Here is a 12,313-nt window from a genome sequence, read left to right on the forward strand (position 1 = left end):
TTGAAATAATCCTATCCGACGAACCTATCGGTGTGAAGATATCTCTCGAACGTGTTCATGTGTGTATAATTATGTAATTTAAATACCTATTTATACAGGGTGTTACGTCTGTATAGAAAACGTGATCCTTCAAGCCGAGTTCTGAGTCGAGTCTTGTGTGGAGGGTGATGGGCGCGCGCTGCTCTGGGTTTCCTTGGCAACGAAGAGACGCTTCTACCTTGGCGAGAGACGAGTCCACTTCAAACTAGGGGAGGTTCTCCATAGTCGATCAGAAACTGCTGATGATTGGTTATCACTCTGTTCGTTGCTGGGTCGCTAGAGAGACTGCCGTGTGCCAAGTCTTCACAGTCTACGTATATATGGAGATCTGTATGATGACACCGGAACTTCGTAATTAACGCTGGCGACACAACAAAACTGTTCAGCTACTTGTGAAATATCAATTGTTAGTCCAAGTTATGACACCTTTCTTCAACACTGCAACACTGTATCATGAAAATGCTGAGTGGGGTCTACTTCAACCGGCACAAACTGGATATTCACCAACAGGCTGTATTATATACAGTCAACCCTCGCTTTATGTGGTTTCACTTTACGCGTTTCCACATTTACGCGGTACCCTGCCGAACACGGAACGCTCACTTTCCGCGGTGTGTGTACTCCTTTACGCGGAGAGCGGCTGGCGGTCCTCTCGCGCCGCACCATTTTTGGATCCAAACCTCCTGCCATCTCTCCCACCCTCTCCCGCCATCCGCCATGTTGTGTAAGCGGCACAAGTAGGTTGCGCAGTGTATATCTTTGATGCGTTATCAGTGACGTCATATGACGTATCGGACTGTGATTGGGCAAAGCATCTTTACCTCCCGCCGCGGGAGCGTTCAAGCCCCTTGACCTACCCGTGTCAGTTACACCCCTCCTGGCTACACCGTGTCTATGGGAATCCATTGTTCCATAAGAATGGCTTCCACCGGACTACCACCACCACCACCACAAAGAAACCTTGCATTACCTGAACCCAGCCGCCCTAAGCCAAAGAAGACACGACGTTCCTTAAGCTACGAAATCAAATATAAGATCATACAAGAATTGGACAAAGGAACAAGACAGGTTGATCTCGCGCGCCAGCATTGTGTTAACGAATCAACTATCAGGACAATTAAGAAGGATGCAGCCAAGATAAAGGAGCACATGAACATCACAAAGTCTACAGGTGCTTCTATGATCAAGTATTTCCACAACCAGGTGCTTCTCAAGACGGAAAAATTACTTGTGAGCTACTTGGTGCATCAGGCGCGACGGAACACGGCGGTGGACACTCGCTCAGTTACGGAGTACGAACGTGAACTGTATGCTGCAGTGTCACGAAAGATGGGAATTAAAGAGCCCAAACCCTTTAATGCTTCCTCTGGGTGGTTACAGAGGTTCAAGAAGAGGAACAAGATCACCAATATCAACATTGGTGGTGAAGAAGCTAGTGCTGACCGTGTTGCGGCTAGGGAATTTCCTCCGTTTTTACGTGAGATTATGGAGGAAGGACAGTACACCGACGACCAGGTGTTTAACATGGACGAATCTGGTCTTTTTTGGAAACAGCTACCTTCCATGACCTTCGTTGTGAAGAATGCCAGCAAGTGTCGGGGCTGGAAGTTGCAAAAGGAGCGCATCACCGTCCTGTTTACCACCAATGCCTCCGGTACCTGTAAGCTCAAGTTATTGGTGATCCACACAGCACGCAAGCCGCACGCCTACAAGAGCATGGACATGACCAAGCTAAATGTCCACTGGCTGACCGCACGTAAGGCGTGGATGTTCTCTACTCTGTCCCTCTCCTGGTTTGATGACTGTTTCGTTCCCGTTGTGAAGAAATTCTGTGAGCAACAGAATGTTCCATTCAAGATTTTGTTGCTGCTTGACAACGCACCAGGACACTCGACCCTACTGTTAGATCGTCACCCCAACATAAAAGTGGTCTTCCTTCCTCCCAACACTACGTCTATAATACTGCCCATGGACCAAGAATTGATCTGTAATGTAAAAGCTGCATTCTCTGCTAAAAAATTCAAGCTCCTGAACGACTACACCAACACCAAGGAAGAGTTGCGTAACCTGAGTGACACCAACACCGATAGCAAGAGCGAAGATGACGAGGATCAACAGTTGGCAGAGCAAGAAGTACTTTTGAGACAATTTTGGAGAATATTCAACGTCAAGACTTCTTGGTGGAGGCATGGGATCAGCTGTCTGTAGCAACTGTTCCTCACGCATGGAGACATGTGTTGCAAGGTATTCCGGGTGTTAGGCAGAGTAAATCTGTGACTGGTGAGGTTCAGACTGTTGCAGTAGCAGTGGACCTTGCCAGAGAAGCTGCGCAAAGTGTTACAGCTGCAGGCTTCTCCGAGACCACCAATGACGACATCCTGGAGGTGATAAGGGATCCTGATGTGACTAACGACGAGATGGTAGATGATGAAGACGTCAGTGAAGAGGCAGGTGGTGCGTCATCCCAAGAAGAATGCCAGTTATCCCATAGTAATGTAAGGGGTGCCATCGAGTGTATCGAGAAAGTCAAGCTCCTCCTTTCCGACGACCCTGACGCTAACAGGTATGAAATCTTCACTACCCAGCTGTTGCAGACTATGGAGCCCTACATCAAGGTTTATCACGACAACATAAACACCAGCCGTCAGCAAAGCATAACCGAGTTCTTCGCCTGCAACCCACCACAGCCAGCCCAAGCCAGTGATAGTGACAGAGGCAGAGATAGTGATGATGACTTTGAGGGATTTGTCAGGGAGGCACTAGTAAGTGTGGATGACAGCGATGAAGACTCACCTGAGGGCCAGTAACCTGCCCTCTGCCTCGGAACCAGCCTCCATTCCCCTACGCAGACCCATCTCTTCTACTAACGTAAGTGTTAACCCCAACCTTGTTTTTTCTAACCTGACCTTCAGTATTTTATTCTCTTATTGATTGTTCCCTTCTATATTATGTGTGTGTGAATACCATCATAAAGTTAAGATGTTATTTTTAGTAAAACGTATGTATTGTGTCGGGAAAAAGTGGAGTTTGGGGGTCGGCCCGGTCTCTATTTCAATTAATCCCATATGTTATGTTGTTCATTTTACGCGTTGCTCACTTTACGCAGGCCGCCATGGGTTCAATTAACCGCGTAAAGTGAGGGTTCACTGTACAGTGACCCCTCGGTTAACTAACTCAATCCGTTCCAGAAGGTCGTTCGTTAACCGAAAAGTTCGTTAACCGAAACCATTGTTTCAATGGGTTTTTGGGTAATTGGTTCCAGCTCACCGAAAATTTCCAAAATTCAACAAAAATGGTAGAAAAGTTCACTTACTTTGAGGTGTGTATGTAGAAGGCTCCTGGATGATGATGATGATGATGGGAATTAGAATGGGGGTGGAGGAGAAGGAAGAAGAGAAGTCATTGGGGTGGAAGAGAAGTCACCCCATGGCACCATTTCACCCATAAAATTTTAGTTCTCTGGTGTATTTCAAGATTATTTTCTTAAATCAACACTGCACTGCATTATATATTGTCAATATGTAAAATGTATTTCAAAATGACCAATAATTTGGTTGGAAACACAGAAAAAGCGAGTTGAAAAGAGTCTCAAGCAAGATGTTACCTCCAGTGAAAACAGAGAGAGACTAACGCCTGTTTGCTGTGTTAAGAGGCTGGATGCCGAATTAAACTAGTCACTTTACCTTCAATTATGTTCAATAATTGTTAAAATGACTAAAAAATTGAATATTAAACTTTTAAAATTATTGAATAGTATAAACTTCTTGATATTTACTAAAATAGTAAGGAATTTAAGCCCTAGAACCGATTAATGTATTGGCGGACTGATACTAAAGCTGGTTGCCCAGTCAGTGCAAGCGAAAACATGTTGAGGTCGGTTCGTAAGAAATTCGTTAACTGAATTGAAGATCCTTATGGAAGGCAGTTCGTTAACCGAAATTTCGTTAACCGAGGCGTTCGTTAAACGAGGGGTCACTGTATATATATTACGAATTCTGCACGTTTTGTATGTGACAGAGATAAGGAGCACTCACTATATATCGTCCCTATACGGGATATAGTTTTAAACACTCGGATTATGTAACGCGTCACTGTTGTGTGTTTTCTGTTTTCCCAAAAAAACACAGGCGGTTTGATACGACTATCAGTTTAAGCATCCGTACACACTGCTTGCCACCTATTTGAATTGGCTGTGTTGTACAATTAACGAGGCCGTTAACATATATTTATTATTTGGGCTTAAGTAACGAAACCCAAACTGTAGTTCCTTGTTTTATTATAAAAGGATTGTATCTATAATTCCTGAGTGTAGATTGACCGTAAGTTCCACTGTATAGGAGTGAATGAGAAAGGGACGGCGTTTATGTATTATAAACGTTAGGTCTCGTCCTTACGATATATCTTTCTGTGAGCGACTACTCGAGTAAGGACCTCGCTGTGCGGGGCTTACAGATATGCTGACGATGGGTCTCTACCTCCTGGGAGAGTTGCCCTCTCACGTGTACAAGTCATGTCTTACTCATAGACAGTGGAAAGTTACAGGGTGGTGAATCTGAATATAATATCAGATGTATTGAACCATTTATATATGTTCTGTTGATGAGATAGGGGCCCATTACATATAATGACAGTATGTAATTTCATCATCATTCCCATATTACTGTATTTAGGTTCATTTGGTGCCGAGTTAATAAAACATTACTGTAAAATAATAAATTTTATCCCCCCAAATTACCACACTAAACCCCATAGCACAAACAGCTGACCAGTTTTAATGATATCCATTAACCTTAAGCCCCAGGTTAGGGTGCTGCTGGCACCCCCACCCGGGGGTAAATCTAGACAAATCAACTTTTCCAAATATAATTTTTAACCTTTTTTAAATGATAAATTAATAAAAAAAATAATTTAGAAAAGCTATACAGTGGTCCCTCGGTTAACAAACGGTTCGATTAACAAAATTTTGGTTAACGAATGAGCTCCCATACGGATCTTCGATTTGGTTAAGGAACAAAACTTCGATTAACGAAATCCATACGACAAACACGTTTTGTTGTGAGCATCAGCTGATGGGCTAGTCAGCCAATACTGTACAGTAATCGGTTCTATGTTTACATTCGTTTCCAGTGGAGTAAATATCAAGAAGGTTGTGCTCTTTAATATTTTTGCATTTTATATATTTAAATTATTATTCATTTTAAAATTTAGTTAACATATTGATAATATGTGCAGTACAGGGAACTAGTTTTTTGTGTGCCCATCAGCCGCTTGACTCACCCACCAAAGCGTCAGTTTAACTTTGTTTACAGTGGAGGAAACATCGTGTGTGTTGCTCTCTTGAATACAGAGTATTTTTACACTTTAACATTAAAGTTATTGGTTATTTTGAAATTTAGTTAACATGTTGATAATGTATAGCGCAGTGCAGTGTTGATTTAAATAAAATAATCTGTAATTACAGCTAGTGAACTTAAAATTTTATTGGTGAAATTACTGCATCAAGCATGGGTCCAAAGAAAGGCGATTTCTCCTCCATCCCCACTTCCTTCTCTTCTCCCTTCTCCTCCTCCATCCCCCACTTCTAATTCCCATTATCATCATCAACCAGGAACCTTCTACATACACACCTCAAAGTAAGAGGACTTTACTACATTTTGTTTATACTTTGTATATACTTTTCTGTGAGCTGGAACCAATTACCCAATATCCCATTGAAATAATGGATTTGGTTAACAAAATTTTTGGTTAACGAACGATTCTGTGGAATGAATTGTCTTCGTTAACTGAGGGACCACTGTATATTGATCCTCTAGAAACTTCATTGGCAGTGTTGAGGGAGGGAGGGGGTAGGGAAATAAGGGGACAGTGTTGTTTTGACATCTGACGCTTGTAGTGGATACTCTCCCCTACAACTGTCGCTGACCAGCCGATCCCGCGGTGAGTTTCTCAGCGAAGCTTAACTGTCTGACTGTGCGGTGGTCGGCCAGCAGCAACATTCACTTCTGGCGAACTTGTGTATAATATTCCTCCAGCCTTGCCGAGAAGAGCATTCTACTCAACGCTCTCAAACAGACAAGACTGTTAGATATAAACTAGGTTACCCCATATTTACTTGTAATTCATATTTGATTATAGTTAGTATCTAACTTTTCATTATTACCAATTAATTGATGTGGAATTTATGTGAATATATTCTATTATGTTTTCTGTTAGTTGTGGAATAAAGCACCACTTTGCTGCGCATGTAATGTCTATTTTGTTTTACGAACAGTTCACAAAATATATTCGAAAGAGCAACAATGCTTGTGTCATTGTCTGAGCCTCTCGTATCATATTTCGTTGTTATCCACCAAAATGAACACTGTAATATCAACATGTTATGGGCCCAGGCACAGGTTGGTGTTTGATGGTGATGAAAGCAAGTATGAGTTGTGGGAAGTGAAGTTCTTAGGCCATTTAAGACTTCAAAAACTTCTCGATGTCATTAATCAAGATGGAGACGGTGCAGCCATGACGGAGAAGCACGCTCAAGTGTTTGCAGAACTAGTGCAGTACCTCCACGATCGAAGTCTTTCCCTTATCATCCGAGATGCCAAAGATGACGGTAGGAAGTCATTAAAGATTCTCCGTGAACATTATCTAGGTAGCAGCAAGCCAAGAATTATTGCCTTGTATACAGAACTGACATCACTCAAGAAATCCACTGAAGAGGCCATTACTGACTACGTGACACGGGCTGAAACGGCAGCAGCTTTATTGAAGCTAGCAGGTGAAACCAGCAGTGACAGTTTACTTGTAGCAATGTTATTAAAAGGATTACCTTTAGAATATAAGACATTTTCTACTGTTGTGACGCAGAAAGAAACAGCTGTTAGTTTCTCTGAATTTAAAGTAGCATTAAGAAGTTTTGAAGAAACTGAAAAGTGTCAACAACAACAAGGTGAGGATGCAGATTATGTGATGAATACAAAATTAAAAAATATGAATATTAAATGCTTTTCCTGTGGAAAATTAGGACACAGAAAATTTGAGCGCAGAAGTAAAGACAAATATAATCCCAATGAAGCAAAATCTAGTAGGTGGTGTGACAACTGCAAATCCCCTACTCATGATACAAATTATTGCCGCAGAAATAATTCAGTAAAGTCTGTAATTAACAGTGAAGAAGATAACCATTCACTTGCATTTAGAGCTAGTGTTAGTTCTGTTTATAATAATGTAAGTAGTGATGTAAATGCACAATGCCTGTTAGTAGACTGTGGAGCAACATCACATATCATAAGTGATAAATCCCAGTTTGTAAAATTTGATCAGAATTTTGATTCTTCTAACCATTGTATAGAATTGGCAGATGGTAGGCAAAATGGTATTGTATCAGGTAGAGGTGATGTGAGAGTTGAAATTATTGATGTTAATGGTAATAGTCATAAAGTTCTACTCAAAAATGCTCTGTGTGTTCCTTCCTATAAACAGAATATATTTTCTGTTTTAGCGGCCACACAGAAAGGTGCATCAGTAAACTTTACCCCAAATTCTGCAGAATTGAAGGCCTCAGATGGTACAGTGTTTGATATCAATAAACATGGTAAACTGTATTATCTGAATAATGTGAACTCACAGAAAAGCAGCAGTCATACAATTGAGGAATGGCATAAAATTTTAGGTCATTGTAATGTGAAAGATATACTTAAATTAGAAAATGTTGTTGATGGTATGAACATTACAGATAAGAATAATTTTGACTGTAATGTATGCATTTCAGGTAATATGTCTCAGCATAGAAGTAGAGAACCTGATCAGCGAGCTACAACCAATTTAGAACTTGTACACTGTGATTTAGCAGGTCCTGTAGACCCTACTGCAAGAGAAGGTTTTAAGTACTGTATACCATTTCCTTTGTAGATGACTTCTCTGGTATGATAATGATTTATTTTTTCAGATCTAAGAGTGATACTTTGGCAGCTACAGAAAAATTCTTGGCGGATTCTGCTCCATATGGATCTGTCAAACGACTAAGGTCTGACAATGGTGGTGAATTCACTTCCACTGAATTTAAAACTCTAATGATTGAAAATCACATAAAGCATGAATTTTCTGCTCAATATTCACCACATCAAAATGGTACAGCGGAGCGAGCTTGGTCGTCTATTTTTGATATGGCCAGATGCTTATTGTTGGAAGCAAAGGTACCTAAGACTCTATGGACTTATGCTGCGAAAGCTTCAGGATACATTCGTAACAGATACTACAACCCGAGGATTGGAAAACTCCCTATGAAATGTTCACTGGAAAAAGGCCAAATATGAGTCACATGCATGTACAGTCATGCGCCGGTTAACGTCCGACAGAACAATGTCCAATCGCATATATGTCCGTGCCCCCCCCCCCAAAAAAAAATATGAGACGCCTGCTGGACCACCACTCCACGACCCCCTGATGGAGACATGATGATCCTCCCCGTACTGGTCAGATATTATGTGTTAAAGGAATATGCTTCCTTACTTAGGCTTTTTTTAAGCATTTGCCTACAGGCAAAATGCTAACCTATATCTATTGAGGATAATATCTTTCACCTACAAATTGACAATAACACATTTGCTGTAATCAGACATATCTAGTTGCCTCAACAATTGCAACCCCAGTTGCAATTGGGGTTGCAATTTCAAATTCTGTGGAATTTCTAAAAATAGTAAAGTTTCTGGTGCACTCTAAGATTAAGAGAGAAAACGGAGGACTCAGGCGTCCTGATGTGAGAGAAAACGGACTCGTATGACGGGGGAACAAATAAAAAAAGCATAGCTACATGTTTTGTGGACTACAGTATTAAGTGTACCCGTTTCATAACTTTATATATATATATTTAGTGGGTCCAAATGGTCGTAAAATGGGAAATTTGGGGTTGGGTATTGGGTGCCTGAACCAATTAGAATAAATCCCATAGGTTCTGTACTTTCGTTATCGGCGGGGTCCCAATTAGGCGCGATAACCAAGGGATGGCTGTACTGTACTGTATATACTTGTGACACTGGCCAGTTGCTTCTGGTGTTATGGTACAGGGGTACCAAGTGACAGCACTAGGATCCCGCTTCCTCTATCAAGGAATAAACAATTAAAATTTAAATTGAAAAAAAAAACATTCAAATAAATTACTATCTTACAAGAATCCCTCCAATGTAAGTTATATTCACCAGTTATATTCACCCTGGTTGTTTAGGTGGAAAATTATGAGAAGAGCTTAGTCACTCTTAAGTAATGATAAATAAACACGCAGGCAGGCCTTCAGCGCCAACTGTCAAAACTTATCTCAAATAAATAAATAAACAAACAAACGCCAGACATTCTGTCACCTCGCCTCCCGCCCCCTCCCCCCTTCCCACCACCTTCGTGTTCCAAGATAAAAGATTGGTGATTTCTTTGTTTATTTTATATAATATCTCAGACTAAAGTTAGGATAATATAATTTGCATTGCTGAAATCCTTGCAAGACAGAGATTAATTGAATATAAGCATCATATATTTTGCTCAAGATATAAGAAATGTAGTACATTAGTGTACAATACTGTAGTACATTTTATAAAAAGTTTTTCAACTGTATTTTTGGGTAGATTTACATAAATTTCTTCATTTATTTTCATCCATTTACATGCACACACCATACTAAAAGAAACGTAAAATAACTAAATGACCTTAGTGCAAAGCTGGAGTGCACATGTACTAATTTGATTACGGTACTAAAATTGTTATGTCTAGTGTGAATTACAACATGTTTATATTCAAATAAATCAGTATCTTACAAGGATCCCAGCCATGTTAATTATATTCTCCTAGGTCATATCACTGGCATTTTAAAATGAGAGAAGCTTAGTAGGACTGTTAAATAAACACACAGACACCTTTGCCTCAAACTTATCACCACAATCCCCCGACCCCCCCAACCCCTCGCTGGGTGGCGTGGCTGGTTCCGTCAGTCCCCCCCCTCCCTCCTTCCCCCCCTTCCAGCCAGGCTTTTATGCTTACAGTTTTTATCTTATATAATATCTCAGACTAAAGTTAGGAGATTATAATTTGCATTGCTGGAATCCTTGCAAAACAGCCTATAATTTGAAGATAAACGTCCTATATTTTGCTCAAGAGATAAAAATTGTTGTACATTAGTGTACAGTACTGTAGTACATTTTATAAAAAAGTTTTCAACTGTATTTTTGAGTAGATTTACATAGATTTCTTCATTTATTTTCATCCATTTACATGCACACACCATACTAAAAGAAATGTAATATAAATAAATGACCTTAGTGCAAAGCTGGAGTGCACATGTACTAATTTGATTACAGTACTAAAATTGTTTTGTCTAGTGCAAATTATAGCATGTTTATATTCAAATTAATCAATATGTTACAAGAATCCCAGCTATGTTAATTATATTCACCCCGGTCATTTCATTGGCTTTTTATAAGAGAGAAGCTTAGTCACCCAAGAACTGATAAATATACACGCATTAGACCTGGGCCTGCGCCAACTGTCAAACGTACTACCTCCCCTCCCCACACGCCCCCTCGCTTGCTCCTACCCTCTCTCTCCCCCCCATCTGCTCGGCGTTGCTGGAATCCTTGTAAAACGGTGAATCATTTTAATATAAACGTCATGAATTTTGCACAAGAGATAAAAATTAATCACCTGTATCACATTACAGTAGTGATTTAAGAGTAAAAGTGTATATGTACGTATATAGTATTCCACATACAGTGAGTTCTGCTATAACGCGTGTTTTGATAACGCGAATTTGCTCTAACGCGATTTATTAATTAGGAACGATATTTGTATAACGCGAACGCTTGTTTGCTATAACGCGATTTCTGCTTGCTATTTCTCCAATTTTGTGGTATTAACTGTGAATATGGTAAAGAAGAATATCAACAAGAAGCGTTCTGGTGATAGAATTCCCGGTGATGATCGTAAAAGAAAGGATATAACACTTGAAGAGAAGCTCGATTTTATCAACCTCAAAATCACCCTTCTCCCCCATCAAGTAAAGTGTTACATTTACTGTATGATTTCATTATTAGATACGAATGTAACATTTATTTAGACTGTGCTATCCTTTGTGTTAGGCTAACTACTAAATTTTTTCGATTTCGAGTAATCTGCACCTAACCGTATTTTCTCCATAAGCCCTGTTATTTCTATTACGCGATTTTCAATAACACGATATTTTACAAGAACACAATTATCGTGTTATAGCAGAACTACCTGTACATGTAAGTATAAATAAAAAGTTTATGTGATGATCGGACAACGTCCATTTCGGTTAACGTCACGTTTCCAAGAACGTATCTAGGACGTTAACCGGCGCATGACTGTATTTGGAAGTCCATGCCATGCTTATGTCCAGAACAAGAAGAAGTTGGATCCTTGCAGTGAACAAAGAGTGTTCACAGGATATGATGGACTGAGTCCAGCCTGTCTAGTATATTTTCCAGAGATAAATGATGTTAAGAGAGTTAGATGTGTAAAATTCAGTACCAATTTTATCAGGAAAATGTGGTGTTAGATGTCGAACATGAATATAAAAGATATACAGCACCTAACCCAGAGCCAGAAGCTGAAGTTATTACAAATGAGACAGCTGCAGAAGACACTGAAAAACAGATACCCTTCAAGGCAACGACAAAAACCCAAATATATGGATGATTATGTGATGGAACCTGACTTTTCAAATATTTCCAGGTGTTCTGTTGATTTTTGCTACAGAGTTGCAGATATTCCAAGAAACTACCAAGAGGCAGTCTCATCTCCAGAATCCATGCAGTGGCATAAAGCTATGGATGAGGAAATGGAGGCTCTAAGAGACAATAACACATGAACTCATGCCACCAGTGTTGAAGGTAGATCAGTAATTGGTGGAAAATGGGTCTATGCAGTGAAACTTGGCCTTGATAGTGAAGAAAAATTCAAAGCTAGGTATGTAGCTAAAGGCTGTTCACAAGTTCAAGATGTGGACTATCAAGAAACCTCACCAACAGCTCGTGTTACATCAATAAGGATGCTACTGCAACAAGCAATACAAGACAACCTTATAGTTCACCAAATGGATGTTAAAACTGCTTATCTGAATCCTGACATAGATTGTGAAATTTATTTAGAACAGCCAGAAGGTTATGTTAAAAGTAATATACAAGGTGAAAATTTTGTTTGTAAATTAAAGAAATCTTTATATGGTTTGAAACAAAGTGGCTGAAATTGGAACAACATGCTACATAATTTTCTTTTGAGT

The 12,313-nt window shown here is 39.9% G+C and overlaps 1 protein-coding gene across 2 annotated transcripts in view; it reads left to right on the plus strand.

Annotated features, from left to right (window-relative positions):
• Positions 1 to 12,313, plus strand: part of LOC121876097 — a 63,938-nt gene that overhangs the window by 20,174 nt on the left and 31,451 nt on the right. The window contains exon 2 of one of the 2 annotated variants that reach the window (XM_042381034.1): positions 6,429 to 8,694. The exons of the other annotated variant lie outside the window; for it this stretch is intronic. Coding sequence (XP_042236968.1) covers positions 6,429 to 7,941 — 1,513 coding nt within the window. The 3' untranslated portion in view covers positions 7,942 to 8,694. Of the gene's footprint in view, positions 1 to 6,428; positions 8,695 to 12,313 lie in introns of those variants that run through there. 2 annotated transcript variants of the gene reach the window in all.

Source organism: Homarus americanus, unplaced genomic scaffold, assembly GCF_018991925.1.
Source record: "Homarus americanus isolate GMGI-L3 unplaced genomic scaffold, GMGI_Hamer_2.0 scaffold34921, whole genome shotgun sequence".
NCBI lineage: Eukaryota > Metazoa > Arthropoda > Malacostraca > Decapoda > Nephropidae > Homarus > Homarus americanus.